Raw genomic sequence first — 21494 nt, 5'->3', positions numbered from 1 at the left:
TCGACAGTCGTGCAGATTTATCGAAAATTGTAATAGCCTTATTAAAAGTCATGTCACCTCTATCATTTCAAAAGTTATGAGACTTTTTTCACTTCGAAAAATGTGAAAGGCTTGTCACTATTTAGGAGATGAGATAAACGTGATAGATATCCATAATATTTAATTATTTCATAACATATGACTAGTAATGGTAACACTCACAGGCCTCGGCAGACAAAGCCACATGGGCTTTATGAAGTTAGTGGCCTCTATTTCAAAAATCCAACTTATAGTTAGTAGGTACATTAGTCAAGTGATTATGTGGTTCTTAATTTGAATTTTAAATCCTTCATTTTCTTTGCCTTTAAGATTTGAAGTCTTCCTCTCAATTTAAAAAAAAAAATTAGCAGCCTCTGTCAGTTTCATTTATTTTTGTACATCACAATAGACGCAGCACTCTTTGGATCTATCAGTAGATGCAGAGTACAATAGTTTAATAAGTGACTATCACACTTTCTTTCAATATTTGACACAAAGACCAGGTACAGAGAAATCATTTACGTTATGAATTAATTTTATATACATTAACAGTATATATATTTCACCCTTAAATATATGTCACTTAATTTGAATTTGAATTTAAATATCACTTTTTGTATATATGAAATGTCTCAAAGGATGATAATCTATGCACTATATACACAAGATAAACTAGTTTGTTATAAGTAACTCAAAGTCATAGTATTTACGGATAGTTCAATAAATTGTGGACTATATGGTAAATTCAATCCAACTTAAATATTTCATTTGCTATTCAAGCACAATTGCAACCTTAGTAATAAATTGAGAAATTGAAAAGGTATTCTTAAAAAAACAATTTTTTTCTTTCTCTTTTTATTTTTGCAACCAAAGGGCTCCTTTTGGATTTCTCATTTTTTGAAAAACAAGTTTTTCATATACAATATTACAGTAACATACAAACAAAAACAACTCAAAAAAACACTATATCCATACAATATATCAAAAATAATTTCAAGTATATAAAAGAAAATTTACATTATTTTCTTTTTCCATCTATCATCATCACCTACCACCGCCGCCGCCACCATCCCCTCTTTTCTCCTCTTTCCTCCCCCTCCCTCTCTCTTCCTCCTCCCTTCTCCTTCCTCTCCCCTTTCCCGCCACACCCCACCCCTCTCCTTCCCCACAAATCTGGCCTCGACCAGAGGTTGCGATCTAGTCGCGATGTCGTGACTAGAGGCCTTGGTTGGTTTTCAACTAGATGGGAGGGGGGGAAGGGTAGGGATGAGATGTGGCGGAAAAAGGGAGGAGGGGAGAAAAGAAAGGGAGAAAAAGGATGGGAAGAGAAGGAAGAAAGAGAGGGAGGAGAAAGGATGGGATGGCAGTGGTGGCGGTGGTAATTTTAAAAAATACCACGAAAATTTTTAAACTTTAAAAATATCTTAAAATATATCCAAAAAATACCTCAAATAACATCACGTAAAACATCTACAATAAAAAATTTTTCATATACACTGCTACAGTAAGGCTTTGTTTGGATTCTCCATTTTTTGAACAACAAGTTTTTCATATTTAATGCTATAGTAATACACAAACAAAAACAAATAAAAAAAATCACATCTACACAATATATTAAAAATAGCTCCAAATATACAAAAAAATTAAAAAATTAAATATACACCATTTTCTTTTTCCCATCTATCACTCCCATCCACTATCACCGCTGTCCACCACCACTGCCACCACTCCCTCCTTCCTCCTGTCTCTTCTCCCTCCCTCTTTTTCCTCATCCCTTCCTTCCCTTCCCATTTCCCGCCACAACTCTGTTCCTCCCTGAGATTCTCCCCCCGCGACACCTTGGGAAGGGTGAGGAGGGGAGAGGCAAGGTTGTGGCGGAAAAGGGAAGGGGAAGGGAGGATGAAGGAGAAAGAAAGGGGGGGAGGAGGAGGGAAAGGGAGGGGGAAGAGAGAGGAGGAGGGACTGGGTGGCGAGGGTGATGGGTAGTGGTGGTGAGTGGTAGTATTAATTTTTTAAAAGATATACTAAAAATTTTTTAAACTTTAAAAATACCCCAAAATATATTTCAAAAACACCTTTAAAAACACCACAAAAAAATCTACAGTAAAAGTTTTTCATATATATTACTACAGTAAAATATTTTGAAAACACCTCTAAAAACAGCTAATTCAAACGAACCCATTGTTTGGTGAAAGGATATCTAGCATCCTACTTACTCTAGTATGTAAATTCTGATGGAATAAAAGGACTTGATTAAATTAAGCATTTAAAACATATTTTTAGTATATTCATAAAAAAAAAAAAAGGATTGGAGGTTAGAAGCAATTTTCATATTAAGTATACATTTTTTGAGCTATATTCCATATACTAAGAAGCATACACAAGTCAATTAACAGTGCATTTGATAAAATTAAATTTTGAAAATTGAAATTTAAAATCTAAAGTTTGAAGTTTGAATTCATTAAGTTATTAAATAGTTAACTATTAAATTTGATACATTTGAGTGTATGTCATATTAAGTGGATAAGTGAATAGGTTATCACTTATTTTTTGAACCAAGTTTTACTTAGAAATTTTAGTGTCACTTAATTAATTCAGATGTTCTATTTTTGGTTATCAAACGCAACTAAACATTTTAAAATCTGAATTCATTAAGTTTAAGTGCTAAATTGAGTTATAAAATAGGTAATCTTTTTCCTTTCATTTATTTTCCATCTTCAATCTAAACAAAAATTCAGTATTTCCTTAATTTTCCTTCCATGTTTAATCCAAACAAAATGGGTAGAAACCATAGTTATTAAATCCGGGGAGGAACCCGGTGAAAGAAGTGGGTGAACGGTTTACTGATTCAACCAATGAGTGAATGATTCAACCGGTGGGTCATTAAATATATTTAAATATTATGTCTCATAATTTTTTATGCCATAATAAATATTTGATTAGTCTAATTTATCATAGAATCATTAATTGTTATAAGAATTAACAACCTAAATTTAATTAGTAATCCACCAAATTTCAAGTATAAAATTTTATCTAAGTGTAATTATCTAGTTTATTTATGAACTTTAAGTGTAAAATTTTATTAAGAATGATATTTGCCTTTAAAATAAATTGTATAATATGTTATTTTTTAAGTCAATTTCATAATTTATAGAGTTTGGGGAATAATAAAATGTTATTAAAAGATTCCAAATAAATTTTGTTTTGGAGAAGTAAAATAAGAATAAAAGTTTAATATATAATATACGAAGGACAAAATAATCAACAAATGGGTGGTTGGCCCATCGATGATTGTATTTTTCTTTTGTGCATGAGGTCCCGTGTTCGAATTTTCATTTTAGCATCTTCACAAAATTTTTCCCTTGACAACATGTAGACCGAGTTCTTCGTAAAACTGGCCGATTCACCAGATTGACCAGTTGAACCGCCAGTCCATTGAAAAGTTAAAGGTTTCAATACATAAACGATCTAATTGACAACTCGATCCGGCTCAATTGCCGGTTCATTGGGTTGACTGGTTGAATAGTTGGGCGTGCCGAGTTTAATAACAATGGTAGAAACAACTTTCATCTAAAGCTCTACTCTCTTTCAACCCAAACCATGCCTTAAATACTCCAGCCACACAAGGATTTGCCATGTAATTTTAGAAATCTCATTATATTGATTTGTACACCCAATCCATCGCTCAAAATTTAAATAAAGAAGACAAAATAGCTTTACATTGTAAAAAACCAATTTCAAATTATCCTATCGGTAAAATATTTTTTTGTGTGTAGAATGCTAATATAAAATTTCTTTTTTACGTATAATTCACTGTGAAGATAATCAAATGCACAAGAATTGATCCAGTGTGCAGGAGACAACAGGGTACCTTTGCTCGAATTCTTTTTGCTGGAAAACCGCAAACTCTTGCAACCTATTTGATGAAAGAACCGAGGAAAAGCAAGGAAGCATGGAGAATTCACTATTTTTTTTAAAATATTTTTTGGTGGGTTACATTGTTTTATGTGCTGAGCGACGAACATGCCCCATAATTATAGCGTGTGGAGTACGTGCCAATGAGTTCTATCTCTTCAAACTCTTTTAATTGAGCACATTGACGATGATGGAATGGGTAACATGTTTTCTATTATACAATGGGGTGTAACATTCATATTACATACTTTAATACGTTGACATATATTCTTTTTAGATTATCATAATTATACTCATAATTAAATTAAACTCTTAGAAAGGACACATGTCAATGTATCACAGCGCACGTTAAATATTAATATGTAACAGAAGACCCATGGCCTACGTTAAATAACTTGTCTCCTTGACTTCATGCAAAATAGATGGTGTATCCAATTTTGTTCTTTTAATCTGTGGAACACTTAGCAAACTAATTTTTAACATCGAACAACAAAGATATTTAAATCTAGCTGTCCAATCATCACAGACAAATGTGACACTTATTTTTTTTCTTGATTCTTCTTCAATTTCGTTTCCCTACAATAAGTTTTTCAAAAATTAGTTTGGATCCTTCTATTTTTCAAAAATTAGTTTTTCAAATATTATTAAAAATTTTAAAAAGTATTCTAAAAGGTTCTATAAAAAGTAGTCTAAATTTTTTTAAATGTTTAAAAAATATCCCAAAATATATTTTAAAAACTCTACTATTCTAAATATTTCAAAATATTTTCTAAAAATATCCCAAAATATACTCTAAAAACTCTGCTACAGTAAAAATTTTTAAAAATACCTTAAAAAACAGCTAATCCCAACGGCGCCCGAGCTTTCGTCAATAACCAGATCCAAGCAGCAGAAAAAGCCTGTTTGGTTTTAATAATAAGAGCTTTCATCAACCACCAAACCAAAGCAACAAAGAAACCCTGTTTGGATTGATCCATAAGAGTCACGTGAACAAGAACCTTTCCAATCACATTCATTAGAAGCACTTAAAATGGTTGCATATTATTTACACCTCATTTGCACATATTGACTTCCTTACATAATCAACACATTTTTTAACCATTTTTTAATCTCACGTATGTATGTTACAAAAATTATCTCAAAAATCTCCTATCCAAACACACTCTATTAATAGATGTGCTAGTTCTATGTTCTCATATATTGCTTAAAAGTAGATGCATAAACATATTATGGTCCCACCTTTTCTACTGCCTATAATGTATATACTAGAGGACCTCCAAGATCAAAAGTATTACAAATCAGTGGCAGATTGAAGACCATACGAGTACGAGGGCAGTAATCACTTCGCTCAATAATATGTAGCTTCAATTTTTATTATTATCATACAAAACAAAAATTAGACAAAGGTTATATTAATTTGATTGTGCTTTATTTCAAAATTCTTCAATTTCTTTTTTGTTAAAGTTGCAATTTTTACTTTTGAAAAAAAAGCATAATGAAACTTTTTTTAAAAACTATTTTTTTGAGGGGGGCAATATGAAAGTAAGAGGAAATTTTACAAAACTTGGGAGGTGCAAATGTGGGATAAATTGGAAAATCTTAGAAACTTGTAAGTCTAATTTTTTAGTTTTGAAGGCTGTTTTTCCTTTTTGGGGTGGGGTAGGGGAAGGCAATCGCCCACATTCACAAACATGTGGCTCCGCCAGTACCGTTTGGGACTAATTTTTTTTAAGTGGGCAATGAGATGATTAAAGCTACATGAAAGCAAAACAAAAAATGATATGCAGAAAGGAAGACGAACGAAAATGGAGCTAGGGGTGGATCTAAACATAAGCAATGTATCATTTGTTGTCTATGCGGGATGACAAATATGTAAAACATAACAAGAAGGTTCGTTCTGGTCATCTCTTACACATTTTGACAAACATGTAGCATGCATCCCAGTCATCTAAAATTTACCCATAAACAGGATTCGTGCTTGTTCCCCAGGTTAACTAGAGGTGTCAAAATGGATGACTTGGACGAATTTGAGTTGGGTAAAATGGGTAATGGGTATAAATGAATCAATCCATTTATACCCATCAAATTAGATGGGTATAAATGGGTAAGTCAAAAAATGAATTGGGTAATCCAATTACCCATTTATATTAATTTTTTATAAACTCATTTAAATTCATTTTTGCAAACTAAGTTATCAATTTATACCGCTCTTTATATCCATCATTAATTTTAAATATTTACTTGTAATGCTCAATAAGCCTAATTTCCAATTTTTTTCCATTTATACTTTATGAAGCAAAATTACATATTATTTAATAATAGAATAATAAGGATATAAAAATTTGAACTAGGTACTATAAAAGTTAATATAAAATGGGTTTGTTTATTTTCATATATAAATTTAAAATTACATTTTAGAAAGATAAGAAAATAGCCTAAAATTTATCATAAATTGGTAATGCTGAAAAATGAGCAAGTTAACAAATTAAGATAAAATAAAATAATAAGATAAAACCAACAAATAATAATAATAATGAAACAAAAGTAGTTAACATCATGACAAAATGAAAATTTTGAAAAAAAAAATAGGTGGAGAAGAGAAGAGATTTGGGGGAAGAGAATTCTAAATGGGTTAATTAAATTTGATGGGTTACCCAATAATACCCATTTATTAAATGGGTATTATCGGGTATTATTAGGTAACCCATTTATACCCATATACAAAAATTTAAGATACCCATACCCATCTATTCATGGACAGACATGGGTAAATTTAGTTAAGTGGGTTGGTTTGCCACCTATAGTTAAGGCTATCAAAATCACCAATATCCAACAGAAAGGAGTATTCCTATTAAGATTCCTCTTCTGAACTCGAACACGGTACATGAATATTTTTCAGGGGGCATCACAATATGATTGGAGTTGACTCAGAACCCCACGTCATTCTAGCATTTCTACTTTGGAACCATGTCAGTTCACCTGCAGTTATCAGGTTTGTGTCTGCAAGAAAATCTGATATGATGATCAAATGGTTCACGGGCCAAGTGCCAAAATGCAACAAAAATCCAATTTTCATCGCAATTTAAGTATAGAATCTTAATTTTAGGAGTTCTTGAATTACAAAACTGAAAGCAAATAAATGGTCACATTCAAACGTACATTACAGCAAGACTCATCCAAGACTTCAAAAACAAGGCAACAAGATGAAGAGGTGAAAACCTGACCTTTCAACAAAAGGAAATACATGGCTCTAGATTTGATCCAGCTGAGTTACCTAGCACAAACATAATACCTTTGATCACCTTGTTTCTCAGTACTAGATTGGCCAAGAGACCTGTGGCCTTGTGTTCATCACAGATAAACTTTGCTCAAAGGAGTATTTGAGCAAAGTCAAAAGGCACTAAAACAAAGCAATGCAAGGAGCTTATGCCAGTTGAATGTTGTTGCGTGGAGCTAGAGCTAGGTAACTAGGCTTTATCAATGCAGAACAGAGAAGAAAACAACGAGAGACAGAAGCTTCAACGTTTCCATTTGATGAATTCATTTGGAGGAGCAAAAGACAAAAGCAAGTGAGCATGAAATCCCGCAAAAAAGCATTCTTTAAGTTTCTTGCAAGATGAAGCATTAAAAGATGGATTCAGGGACTGGAAGTCAGAAGGGTTTGACTATCCTGTCAAAGAAGTACTTGATGAGCGTGTTTGCTTGGCCATCACTATTCTGGAGGATAAACAATGAGCTTAATCGGTTTAGTTTCGTTAGCCTTTTGCAGTCCAAGCATTTTTGATCGTTGTGAAAAAATTCTCCTGGCAGATGAAACTAGCTTAGCATTCGTACGTTCCAGGTTAATCTTCTCCAGGTTCTTCATGTGGACAAAGTCAGGTGGGATCTGTATAAGTGTTCTGCAGTGCTTGAGGATAAGGTATCTGAGTTCTGGGAAATTAGTGGCTTTAGCCAACCAACACTCTAAATCTGTAGCTCCAATGAACAAAACTTTTAGAGAATGAAAACCTCCTTCTTCTGTGCGCCAATCCTTCCCCACAAAAGCATTGTCCTTCAACTTGAGAACCTCAAGATACCGAAGCTTTCCAAGTATAGGCATATGAACTTCCCAATGTAGCCTTGTGTTATGCAGACTCAACCTTGTTAGAGTTCTTGGAAATTTGTGTGGTTGAGGAAGGACAAGCTGCCTCTGGTTTCCATCATCAGTATCATGATGTAACTTCAGAGTTTCAAGGGAGTCTAGCTTGCAATGACTCTGAAACAAACTAGACTCACCATTGGCCTCCACAAGAGTGCCTAAATTCCCGCGTATACCAAGCTTCCTGAGTTTCTTAGTCCTTCCAAACACTTCATTCTTAAGACTTTCAGGTGAAACAGTAGACAAAGTCTGTAGGTTTTCGCTGCCAGAGGATTGCTTCTTACACTTAGGCAAGCATGTTGTGGTATTAGTATGCAGATGCCTTAGCTTTGTCATCTCCCAAATGTCCGCTTCTATTTTTAGGGTGGGGAATGTTGTGTGAACGATAAGTGTTTCCAAGTTGGTCAAGGCAGACATTCTACTTGGAAGGGTGTGCAGTTCGCAATAGATGGCAATAAACTTTAGAAGAACAAGTTCAAGTAATTTGGTGGGAAAACGTTTATAGGGAAGCTTGATGGATAAAATATCCAACACTCGGACTAGTTTGAAGGGCTTAAATACGCTTGAAATTGGGCAGAGATCTTTGTCCAATGTAGTTTCATCCAGGCCAAAGCTCAAGAAAGATCGGACTTTCTCACCATGCTGTTTCTGTTTTTCACAATCCGAAATATACCGCAAGAAGTGAGAGTTAATGCAGCAAAGGCGATGACTGGAAGATGAAGTGGCACCCATACCATGAATTACTTGGAAAAGTTCTTCTGCTTTGGCTGTCTTCCTGCAGAAGTCACGCAGCGTGTCATGGAGCCGACACGTCTTAATCCGACCACTTAAAGTTCTCTGTCCCACCATCACTAAATTCCTGTCAACCAATTCCTCTAAACATCGTTCTGCTATTCTCTCCAGGCTTGCTGTCTCATATTGCAGAATGAATGTTTCAGCAATCCATAGTTGCAACAGTTTTGACACTTGAATCTCCATATCTTCAGGGAAGACACCAAGGTATAGAAAACATGCTTTGAGCATATGAGGCAAGTTATCATAACTCCTCCTTATTAAATCATCGATATTCTTTTGGTTTTGACCAATTTTTTTCTGGTCATCACCAACAAACTGAGCCACACCAAGATGCACATCCTCCCACCACTTTGCATCTTTTGCATGAATCTTAAGAATACCTGCTGTTACCACGACTGCTAGTGGTAGCCCAGCACATTTATCCAGAATTTTTGTTTCAAGCAATTGCAGTTCCTCTGGTGGGCATTTGTTTTCCTTGAAAACCTTTGTCCTCAATAACTCTTCAGCCTCTTCTGGTTTCATCAGTCTCAATGGATAGGGTTCACTACTTGTTTTAGCACAATTGGCCACAGACACACGTCTAGTAGTTATTAACACCCTACTACCCTTGCTGTTGTCTGGAAATGCATCCTTGATATCATCCCATACTTCTGTGTCCCAAACATCATCCATGACAATCAAATACTTACCTGTCAATTTCTCTGCGACCTCGGCAACTAAATCATTCTCGGATACATCTTGATCTCTAGTTTTCTTGTCAAAGTATCTTAGTATACCAAGAAGCACTTTTTTCTTGTCATATTGTTGCGAAACACTGACAAATATACGAGTGAAAAACTGATATTCTATTCTTGGGTCATTCAAGACCTTTCTTGCAAGTGTAGTCTTTCCTAGACCAACCATGCCATGAATTGAAACAACTTCTAGCTGCTTTGACGCATTATGTAGCTCTGCCTTAGATGTGCTTGGTGGCTTTGACTCGCTATGTTGCCCTGTCTCACACTTGCTTTGCTCCTCTACTGCAGATTTGCTTTCAACTAGTTCTTTCCCACCGAGAAGTTCCAGTACATCATCAGCTGCATCATCAAATCCAATTATTCTGTCTCCCTCTTGATTGCTACCAGCCTATTAGCATGAAAGTAAAGAAAATCTCGTTCAGACTAAAATGCAAACCACAACGTTGAATCAGAATAAATTAAGGCGGGCTAGTACCCTCTGTACCCTTGAAATATTGAGACTTTGATGCTTTGCACCTTAACTTTGTGATGAATCAATAAGCAAAGGGCTATTATTTTGCCGCTTTTGACCCAATTAAGAGTTCAGGTATAATTGAGCTCCCATTAAAATTACTATATACGTCAAGATTGTAAGTTTGTAACTTGTTTCCTAAAACATACAATTCATAGAATCTTGGATTTAGCTATCAATTTGGTCAAACTGCCAAGAAGACAAATGGGTTCAGATACTTATTTGTTAGCAACAATTCTAATACTCTTATTATTAACACTTCAACATTTTGAAGGTGCAATTCAATTAGAAAAGAAGCAACTGCTAGTTCGAAACAGAAGATAAATGATAAACGCTACAGCCGAGGAGACCTTGGTCTAACAGATAAGGTTGAAATCCAAAGAATGAGAGGTTCTGAGTTCAAATCCATCATCCCCTCCCCACTTCTCTAAATCCCGTCCCTCTACTGAAAAAATAAGCAAATAAATAATGATAAAAAAGCTGCAAATTCTTCATCCAAGGAACTTGAAATATGATATTTCCAAACATTAGAATTGCTGAAGTAAATTGCAATTTAGTATTATTTGACAATCAACTAGTACCTTATTGTCTTCAGAAGTTGAATTATCTTTCTTGATCTCTTCCATTGTCCAGGTGGGGATGCCAATCCCTCTGTTGTCATCCTCTGCTTTCTTCATCTTCATACTCAGGTTCAGCACGTCCTTACCAGTATTCCTCAGATTGTTCAGGTGATCGAAGACCCCTACTGCTTTCTTGAATATGTTCTTGTTGGTGTACACTAACTTGTCAACAATATGCGTTTCTAGGACATCTTCAACTTCGCGGGCAAGACGCCTGAAGTCGCCCGCCAGCTTCCTGAGGACCTCGTTATCGTAGTGCTCTTCACCGTACTTGTCCATGAAGGTCTTCAAGAGATCCAGGTCACTGCACAGTTCGTCCAGTTTGGTATCATTACTGCTTATCAGTTTACGATTGTCTTGGATCAACTGCAGCACATTTTGTAAGATGAATCGCACTCCAACCCCAACAGCCGTTTCCATCTCTCACCGATTCTTGATTTTTCGGGCGAAATGAAGGGTGCCTTTTTTCTTTTTTGGGTTAAAGAAATGAAGGGTCCTTTGATGAATGCATATAACATATGGAGGGTCTTAGCTAGTTGTAAAACGTTGACTGAGGTCACCAGCTACTTTAACTAGATTGAAATCACGCGACCAATAAGCAGTTTGCACTCTGCACTCTGCACAATGATTGTGGTTTGTTGCAATATGCACCCTCTAACTATAACCGATTAGCAAATTGCACCGTGATTAATGATTTTAGCATTTTTAAGCATCTTATACTATCAATTTCTAACATATTGACTAATTGATTGGAAATCATTAAATTTTGATAGCTAATATTGACTGAAAGGGCTTTCTAGCCCTGAATAAATAAATGAGAGAATTTTAGTAATCAAGTGAAAATTAGATGTAATTAAGATCTTTAAGTTGAACTAATGAGAAGTACTAGGCGGTTCAGGGTGGAAAGACCGAAAGAGTGTAGGGAGGGGTGAAAAGGTAAAAAAATAAATAAAAAATAAAAAATTTGATTTAAGGGATGTACAAGACATTAATAGTGTAAAGTGCTAAAGTTTATAAATTTGGGTGCAAAGTGAAAATGAATTATAGTTGAGGGGTGCATATTGTAATTAATCCTAATTGTTGCCTTGTGGCTTGTCACATTGAACAGAAGATATTTATGCTAAGCTCGCCTTCTTGATACTTAATGTATTTAAATCTTAATATATTAAAATGCATTTGATTATCAAAAATTAAATATTTAAATTAATTAAGTGTCACTGAATTTTCTAGACAAAATTTGCTTTAAAAAATAAGTGATAAGTGAATAACTTATCACTGAATATGATATACACTCAAATATATTTGATTTAATGCTTAACAATTTAATAAATTAATGGATTCAAATTTCAAATATCAGATTTTAGTTTTCAAATTTTAGTTTTATCAAACGCACCCTAAATAGTATTATACTTTGCTGGTGTCCATCTTGCACGAGCTTGTAGTTAATACAACTTGTTATTGGTAAGGTGAGGTTAAATTACAACCTTTTCAGTTTTATCTTAATGATATTCTTGATAAGTTTTAGGGAGAATTATAGTTTTAGTCCCCAATATATTATCCATGCATGGAACTGGTCCTCAATGTATTTCAACAAATAAGTTTGATCCCTAATCTATCCAATTTTGCGTAAAATTGGACAATTGACAGATTCCTTCCAATTGAGCAACGGAACGCGGCGCGTGCTATCAGAGTACTAGAACGTGCAAGTGGTTCCAATTTTGCTGTCCCCTGCAACGGGGCAAAAAGGAAATAAGAAAGAGGAATTGGTAGAATGAGGGTATATAACAGGCGGGAGGAATCAGAAAGAAAAGAACCACACACCAAGTGATCACAAGCCTTCTCCTTCCATATCTATCAACAAAACACATACTAATGATGGACCCAATTGCGTTGAGACCAGATGTGATGAGGGACAGTGCCAAAGCAGTCCGGTTTGAAGCAAAACCAGCGAACTATTTTATGCTTGGACTATAATACATGACAGTATTGATGCCAACAAATTGCTGAGCCACCTGAACTGTAATCCGAGCATATAGTCCCCTCCAGAAAACAAGATAACTCAAGGTTTGCCTTACTTTTGAAAGCAAGCTGCCTTCTCCTACAAAACCTTGTTGGGCCATTTCCTCATCAACTGATGATTTCAGGGCCTGCATTTCCTCCTCAACTTCCTCAGTAGGATAAATCCTCTGTAATATGGATTTGGCCTCGTCAACTTTACCCTGTTTGGCAAAGGGGAGTCACAAATGACAAAAGGCAAAAGCAGACTGAGGCGATAAAAATGTAGTCGAGTAAAGAGCGGATTCTCTCTTTATGCATTGGACAACAACGGAGCAAGAAGTTGGCCAATTCTTACATGGGTGAAAGCCAAATTGATAAGATAGGAAAGAAACTGGCCTCCGGTAATTAAGAAACCATTTGTGCTAACAAGAGCACCTCTGATTCTGTGGGGTGAGGCTTCCGAAATGTAAAGATGCTCAGTCATGGATGCCATCCCAACCCCTAAGCCAACAAATATTCTCCCAACAATGATCATCCAGGAGCTTGAGAAACAGCCATAACGATAGCTCCAACAAAGAACAGAATATCAGCGGCCAAAATGGAGATTTTGCGACCGAATTTGTCATTGATCCATTCGCCAAATGCAGCACCAAGAATAGCTCCTGCAACAGCCATGCTGACAATTGTCTCCTGAAAATTTTTGAACAAGAACAGTTTACCTGGAGTAGTAGTAATTGAACAATGAGAAATTCTTGAGAGAGGATGATGGAAAGTGGAAGAAAGTCGTGGTACCTGGAGCCATGTCTTCCCGTCAACAGCTTTGAAGTCATCTCTAATGTAAAGGAGGGCACCGGAAATAACTCCTGCAGCAAATTAGGGATGCAACTTGCAAGAGGCGAATAAAAAGGGATGCAATCTTCTGTGAATGAAGCACGAGGGGGGTGGGTGGGGTGGCTTTCTGGATTGCCTATGTCATAACCAAAGAGGAGACCTCCAATTCCAGTGGATAAGGCCAATCTCATGATGTAGGGTGTCTTCCATATTGTGCTCCAGCACTCCGTGAATTCAGTTCTGCCGGCTTTTGAGACTCCCCCTTCAACCATCTTGATTAAATTTTCTTTTTCTTCTTCAATGTTGCTTGTTGCAGAAGAAGAACTCAGGGGCTCTTGGAAAATTGCACTAAAGAAAGAAAGAAAGGCCGAAAAAAAAAAAGAAAAAAGAGAGAATGGTATGTGAGTTCTGAGATGGGACTGACCAAAGTTGGCTTGAATTATTCTTCTCCTCTTTCTCCTTCGGCCGCTTCTCCTTCTTGTGTTTAACTTGGAAGAGAGCAAGGTGATCGCCTTCTCACCTCTCTCCGGTCCGGAACTGGAAGCCAACGTTACAGAATTCTTGAGAGCAAGGTGACCGCCTTCTCATCTCAATTTATATGTCGAGCAAAGATTTCATAATGGATGCTTTGAATATTAGTACACTTAGTGTGTGGTTCTTTTTTCTCTGATTACTCCCGCCTGCTATATACCCTCCTCCTTCCAATTCTTCTTTCTTATTTCCTTTTTGCCCCGTTGCAGGGGCCAGCAAAATTGGAACCACTTGAACGTTCTGGTACAGTGAGTGCATTGCACGCGCCAAATTCCGTTACTCAATTGGAAGGAATCTGTTAATTGTCCAATTTTACGCAAAATTGGATAAATTAGGGACCAAATTTACTTTTTGAAATAGATTGAGGATCAATTCCGCACATGGGTAATACATTGGGGACTAAAACTACAATTCTCCTTAAGTTTTAATACAATAAACATAAATCATCGTGCACCAAAGGTGGGGATTTAGAATTGAAAGATATAAATTTAACCTCGATGTTATTAGTGGTTCTGGACTAAAAAATGATCCTGCGCTTTGGTATTTAGCCACTTTCTGATTTTTGTCATGAGACTTGGTAAAAGAGAAAGAAAGATTTTTCTCATGTATTACGATCATGTCTACCTAGCAATCATGTAACTTTTTTTTTTAATTTGGTTGTAATATATTATTAAACTTTATGTGAGGTAGGTGAAAGTTCACTATCTCTGAATGTGAAAGGCCATTAGTTTAATGCCAGTATTCTTGGTTGGCTTCCACTCAAGAACCATGAAAAATTACGGTGAAATTTGCTTGTTTGTTTATCATGATCACGTCTACCTAGGAGCTTTTGCAAATCTGTAAATTAGTAGTACATGATGCAAATAAATGCAATCATAATATGAGCAATGTGGACGGTCACTGTGGCCAAATGTAAACCGTCATCAATTTATGTAATAAATGTTTGGAACATATATTGGCTATTTCTTTTTCCCCTTTTGATACATGAAATGTATTTGCATTTCAATCACAAATCAATGTGGATGATAAAAATGGACATACTACGACCCGAAGTATCATTTCTCCGAACCAGGGAAGAAGAGTAAGTTTTTTTTTGTTCGCTAACAAGAGAATCCGCCGCTGCTGTCCGAGAGTGCGTATTAGGTAAATTTCGTTTCGTGCAATAGCCTGCCAATCACATAAAAAAATAAAATGCACTAAACAACTCTTGTACGACGAATAGATGTCTTAGAAGAGACCAGAAGACATGACACCAATACTACTATTTCAACTAATTCAAGGGACTAGAAGCGTAAGGTTTTGCCTGTTAAGCTAAACATTGAGAAGACATATTGCAAGTCCTACTAACCCCATTAATATCATGAATACTAAGTTGGAGAATTGCTAGTTTAGTATCATCAATTAGACCCCCTGTCCATGGCCCATGCTCCTCCTGCATGGTAACGCCTTGACAATAGTTGCCGAATCTTCTCAATCCGGCCATTGTGTCTATTTTGTACTTTGTGTTGCAAATTCAAGAAATATTAAAAGTTAACCATTTGCTGACACTTCCTTAATCATCTGAAATTTCAAGCATTTAAATTATCAAGACATGCTCTCAAATTAATAAGAACTTTTCCATGCATGCGCTAACGTGGACAACCTCTCTTTCACTTTCTTTTTCAAATAATTCTTTATTTTGTCAAAAAAATTTGGTTTAGAATTTTTACCTTCGTTTGAGCGTCCTAAACATTAAATTGTTCCAATCACTTTTCAGCTCTTTTAGCCTTTGTTTTTCAAATCAGACTAGACTAGCCAGTTCAACCAGTCAAACTGAAAATTGGAAGGCCATCCGACCTGAGTTAGTGCAAAAAATTGGGGTGTTTAAAGCTCAGTCAAAACTTAGGTTAAACTGGAAATCAGGAGAAACTGAAAAGATTTTTTCAAATCTCAAATCACTTTTAAGCTCTTTTAGCCTTTGTTTTTAAAATCAAACTAGACTAGCCAGTTAAACCAATCAAACTGAAAACTGGAAGGCCATCCGATCTGAGTTAGTGCAAAAAAATTGGGTGTTTAAGACTCAGTCAAAACTTAGGTTAAACTGGAAATCAGGAAAAATTGAAAAGATTTTTTCAAATCTCAATTCTTGCCTAATTTTCTCCCAAATTCTCATAGTAGATTCCAATTTTTGAGTGTAGAAATTGTAGCGGCTGTAGTAGTAGTAGTGGCATAGCGTGGTTGTGCCTTTCCACCACTAAGACCCTATTTGATAACCCAATTCAGTACTTCAATTTAATGAATTCGAATCTTAACCTATTTAAACTGTTTAATAACTAAAAATTGAACATCTGAATTAATTAAGTGGCACTGAATTTTCCAGACAAAACTTACTCTCAAAATTAATTGATAAACTATTCACTTATCACTGAATGTAATATACACTCAAATGTATTAGATTTAATACTTAACAATTTAATAACTTAATAGATTCAAACTTCAAATTTCAGATTTCAAATTTTAAATTTATCAAACGCACCCTAAATTTGAGAGATTAATAATTGAAAACAAAAGACTTTAAAATAATAAGAAGAGAAGTAAAGAGAAAAAAAGAATACGCAGAATAACAATTGATGTTCACTTTTGTTGAGAATAAAGAAAAGAGAGCAAAAGATTTAAAGTTATTAACAAAAAGAATAGGAAAAATGCACCACTGGAGAAGAAACGAGGAAGACGACAACACTGGACCCAGGAATGGCGTTGATGTCCTTCCTTTAAAAAAGAGGATCCATTTAAAAGATTAGACATTTGATCCATAGTTTTTTTATTTCGTTCTAGCCCCTAAGTATTTTGAACAATTATGAATACTCCCAAAAACTTTTTAATATTCCAGTTTGCACCTTTATTTCTTTATTTGGTACAAATAGGTATTGAGAATTTAGGTTTAGGCTCATCAATGTGCATTTAAAACTTTAAAAAAATTTAAATTTTGATATAGGTTCTTTTCCATTTAATGCTTAAAAACATTAAATTTGATTTTGGTATCCAATGAAATTAAATTATAAATGCAATAAAAAATTGAAAGATAAAAGGAACCTTTTTATTCATATTAATAATGTACCTGTACTTATATGTACCCTTCGTGCATGATCTATTTACTTTTAGATTAAAATATTTATAAAATCATGCTGATGTCATCCGATTCTTTAGGATCAGTCAAACCCATTAACCCCGAACACTTACCTTAATTGAGTCATTATCCAGTCTAAGTTTAAAACACTACTATTAACTCTATTCCTTCTTAATACGATTCATAATCAATGTAATCACATGTTAACTTTTGCAATCCTTTGCTTACAATATTCAATTTCTATTTTTTCCTCTTTTATGAATTGTAGATGACATAAAGTTTAGACCATATATACAATTGAAACATCTTTACAGTCAATTATATCATACAATTACTATCCAGTTTTCCATAATTTTGTTTTTCTTTCTTTCAATCAAATTTATTATCCATTTTTAGCTTTTAATCAATTTAAATTTTCTACATTTCAATTACGAGTTATTACATTAATTCTCAATTGTATTAGACATTCTTCCAAGTGTCTTCTTCACAAACTCAGTTGGGCCCGTTCTTTGTTCCACTAAGCTCCTCTATTTCTTTGACCCAAAAAGAATTTTTCATCATATTTGCACACTAAAGACAAAATGTATATTTGGTTCCCATACAAGAATATCTTGCAAAATATCCTTTCGAAAAAAGTATTTACTACAATCAATAGCCTGAATCCATATATTTACCCACTAAAGTAGACACTTTCTCTACAATTTTCCTTTTTTGATTTTATCATTTGCTTCAAAGAAAACAATTTATAATTTTTTTTATCATTATTTGATTATGCTAAACATAAATTGCTCTTTATAATTAACTAGTAAATCTGTGGAAATATTTTTCTATTTCTCCTAAACTCAAGGAGTACACATTGTAAGACTCAAAGACAACTTAAGAAGGATCAGGGTCCATCAGATTGAATTAAAAATCATGCAGCTAAAAGTAATTTTAACCAATTTTTACTAACCAAATTACCTAACTGAGAAACACTTACGCAAATAAGATAGCAAGGAAAAATATTGCAATTAATGCACACAAATAAGTTAGGAGAAAAGAAACAAGAGATTAAAGGGATGCTAACCAAATTTATAGTGGATCGACTTCCTTCTTGAATTCTACCCCTACTCCCAAGTTTCGTCAAGTTTAGCTATTTCTTCACTAAGTGTCTCTTCTCTTTTCAAAATTTGATGAGACAATGACCAATTAATTGTACAAGAGTGGCTCACTTTTGTTTGAATTAAAGATTGTGTTACTCTCATAAGTAAACATCTCCTTGATACAAATGTATTTCTCATTTTCTATTTAAATAACACTCTTTTTTTCAACCTCACAAGAATTACAAATGAGAGTGTTTCTAATAGGGAAATTTGCCAAATTGGTCCCTAACATTTTCACAAAAAACTTTTTTAGTCCCTAACATTTAAAATCAGTCAGAATAGTTCTTAACATATAAATTATGAACCAGTTTGGTCATAATGCTCGTATTTGTTCTTTTTTTTTTGCTAAAAATAGCACACTGACATAATTTCAAGAGCAAAATCGGAAACATTCGTTAATCCATAATTTTGCATCCCTCAAACTCTTCCACCGCTTCTTCAATTGGTTCTCAGCCTACTTAAATCCCAGTTCCCAATTTGTATTTTCATATTTTTATGTTAGAGCTGAGGAAAAAAGTGAATCATCATCATCATCTTCTTCAGTAGCTGTGGTATCAGAAGAGCCTAAAAATGAGGAACCCCAGAAGAAAGATTTGAGTTTGGAAGGTGAGTTAAGTGGAGAGAGCGGAGTAAGTGGAACTGAGTCCAAACCTGAGGCTGAATCCGATGCGGAGAAGGAAGAGAAAGAGAAGCTGCAAGAATTGGACTGGAAAAGTGATGAGAACTTCAAGAAGTTCATGCGGAATCCATCTATTGAGGCTGCTATAAAGTTAGAAAAGAAGAGGACCGATAGGAAGCTAAAGGAGCTTAACCGGGAAACAAGTGATAATCCCATCTTGGGCTTCTTTAATAAATTAGCTCGAGATAATTTGCCTAAAGAGAAAGAGAGGTTGGAAAAAGCAGAAGAGGCTTTTAAAGCTCTTGACCTTAACAAGGTACTATTTTCCTCTCTGATATGCCTTCAGATATCCATTTAATTTATTGCACTTTCACCTGTATTAAATTATTTATACCCGTTTGATCTTTGTTATTCATGAGATTTTTTTGTCATTGCATGCAGTTAAAGAGCTGTTTTGGATTTCATGCATTTTTTGCCACTAATGTTAGGATATTTGGAGATGGAGAAATTCTTATTGGAAATACAAATCCCAGTTCTCAGCCTACTCATCCCTCAAACTCTTACCGGTAAGATGATGATGATTCACTTTTTCCTCAGCTCTTTTCTACACCACCACAAAAATATGAAAATACAAATTGGAAGCTGGGATTTTAAGCAAAAAGAAGAATGGAAACTACAGTTGGAATTCAAGAATAAACAAGAAGAACAAATTATGAAGTAGCAGTAGGCTGAGAACCAATTGAAGAAGCGGTGGAAGAGTTTGAGGGTTGCAAAATTATGATTTAATGAAAGTTTTCAATTTTGCCCTTAAATTATGCTGGTGTGCTATTTTTAGCCGGAAAAAGGAGCAAATACGAGCATTAGGACCAAACTGGCACATAATTTATGTGTTAGCAATTATTATGGCTGATTTTAAATGTAATGGACTAAAAAAGTTTTTTGTGAAAATATTAGGGACCAATTTGGCAAATTTCCCTTTCTAATACAATCACTCAAAAGGTTGAATAAATGTAGGTACAGAGTTTTATTTATTTCAAACCTATGTTTTCAGACTCGAGCCGGGCATCGATTCGGTTGTCCTTAGGAGTCAGGGATCAATGGGTTCGATCGGAGTTGAACCGGATGATGTCATAAATAAAAATTATTTAAAAATTAAAATATTGTATGTAAAATACTTAAGAACATGTTAATATTAATACATGTATATTTATATATATATTTGATGCTTCAAATATATTTAACAAGAAAATACAAAAAAATTAGAATGATCAAGTAGCAATATATATTATTCAATGAACATTAACAAGTTTATAATTAAAATTATGAATTGATTGAAAAATAACTCTAGACTTTAGGACAACATTTATATAGTATGAAATATTTGAGATATATTAATAAGTTTTAACAACTTAGGAGCCAAAACATAATATTCAAATTGCTTTGACCTTTCAAAAAAAAAATTTGGGCAGTAGGGACTTAGTGGCTGAGGTCTCCAACTCTGCTGCGCATGTCATGTTAGATCCCTGCTTCAATTAAGAGGCCCCATTATATCTTTCCATCGAGCCCACCAAGATCCCACCACTGGTTTGTAAGAAAGAAGAGCAAAAAAGAAAGAGAAGGCTTTGTATCAAATCCGTTTATTCGGTTTGCCGGTCAAACCCCGTCAAATCCGATTTTTTATCGGGTTTGACCGAGTTTTAAACATTCAGTTTTTTAGAGCAACTCGGACTGGATACTTGGCCGGTTCCCGGTTCGACCTGACTGATCCGGTTCGAGTTTAAAAACACAGTTTCAAACTTCATGACTTGCATGCAATAAAAATTTAGTCCAAACTATCTTCCAACGGTCTTGCTTTAGATGTTTAAAAAAACTAGCCCCTCTGGTTGAGTCCAGAGAGGGTGGCCGAAACACTATCCAAATAAACAATTCTTTAATTGATTTCTTCCACTTCGAATGCCCGATGGTTAAGTAGGTGGCCGAAAAGTTCAATTTGCCTTTGTCGCTTGAAGCCTGTCAGATGGTCGAAACTAAAGGCAGGTGGCTAACAGAGTGGCCAACAATGGTCAGCGATTTTCTTGTGAAAGAGTGGCTGACAGCGTGCTTATTCAACCCCGTCAATTTCAGCAAGAAAAATCAAGATAAGGGAAAAATTCACTTTTTCTCCTTAAATTTTGAGTTAGAGACATATTTCATCCCCAAACTTTTAGACGCACCACATTTAGTATATAAATTAATTATTTTGGACCACATTTAGTTCAAAAAGGGTAAAATATTCAATTTGGATGAAGAAGATTGACTTGACCATTAATTTTAATTGAAAAGTTATTTTTACTTAACCGGCCACGTGCCAAACACGTGACTTTTTCCATCCAAAATTAAGTAATTTACCATTTTTGGACTTAATGTAAAAAAAATAATTAATTCATAAACTAAATATGGTACATCTAAAAATTTGGGAATGAAATGTATCCCTACCTCAAAGTAGATTTTTCCCATCAAGATCAAATTGACAAAAATTCAACTTGGCAAAAGG

General features: G+C 34.7%; 2 protein-coding genes and 1 pseudogene across 2 annotated transcripts; 1 reads left to right on the top strand and 2 right to left on the bottom strand.

The window, feature by feature from the left end:
- Positions 1 to 6986: 6986 nt before the first annotated feature.
- Positions 6987 to 11257, bottom strand: LOC140032778 (putative late blight resistance protein homolog R1A-3). The gene is made up of 2 exons (XM_072073539.1): positions 10696 to 11257; positions 6987 to 9991 (listed from the first exon to the last, which is right to left on the bottom strand). Exons 1-2 carry the CDS (start codon positions 11152 to 11154, stop codon positions 7646 to 7648), a joined length of 2805 nt encoding a protein of 934 aa, XP_071929640.1. The 5' UTR covers positions 11155 to 11257; the 3' UTR covers positions 6987 to 7645.
- A 1064-nt stretch (positions 11258 to 12321) lies between these two features.
- LOC113713975 (inositol transporter 4-like) lies at positions 12322 to 13835 on the bottom strand (annotated as a pseudogene).
- Positions 13836 to 14474: 639 nt separating this feature from the next.
- Positions 14475 to 19537, top strand: LOC113713976 (probable zinc metalloprotease EGY3, chloroplastic). Its single transcript, XM_072073540.1, has 3 exons — positions 14475 to 14478; positions 18718 to 19277; positions 19403 to 19537. The coding sequence occupies exons 1-3, from the start codon at positions 14475 to 14477 to the stop codon at positions 19529 to 19531; spliced, it is 693 nt and encodes a 230-aa protein (XP_071929641.1). The 3' UTR covers positions 19532 to 19537.
- Positions 19538 to 21494: the final 1957 nt, after the last annotated feature.

Source organism: Coffea arabica, unplaced genomic scaffold (genome assembly GCF_036785885.1).
Source record: "Coffea arabica cultivar ET-39 unplaced genomic scaffold, Coffea Arabica ET-39 HiFi ptg000054l, whole genome shotgun sequence".
Classification (NCBI taxonomy): Eukaryota; Viridiplantae; Streptophyta; class Magnoliopsida; order Gentianales; family Rubiaceae; genus Coffea; species Coffea arabica.
This window is presented reverse-complemented; position numbering and strand designations above follow the sequence as displayed.

Coding starts and splice junctions, on each gene's coding strand:
- LOC140032778 (XM_072073539.1), bottom strand. CDS start 11,154: ATGGAAACGGCTGTTGGGGTTGGAGTGCGATTCATCTTACAAAATGTG. Junction 9,992..10,695: donor CAACTTCTGAAGACAATAAG/GTACTAGTTGAT, acceptor TCATGCTAATAG/GCTGGTAGCAATCAAGAGGG.
- LOC113713976 (XM_072073540.1), top strand. Junction 19,278..19,402: donor AAGCTCTTGACCTTAACAAG/GTACTATTTTCC, acceptor CATTGCATGCAG/TTAAAGAGCTGTTTTGGATT.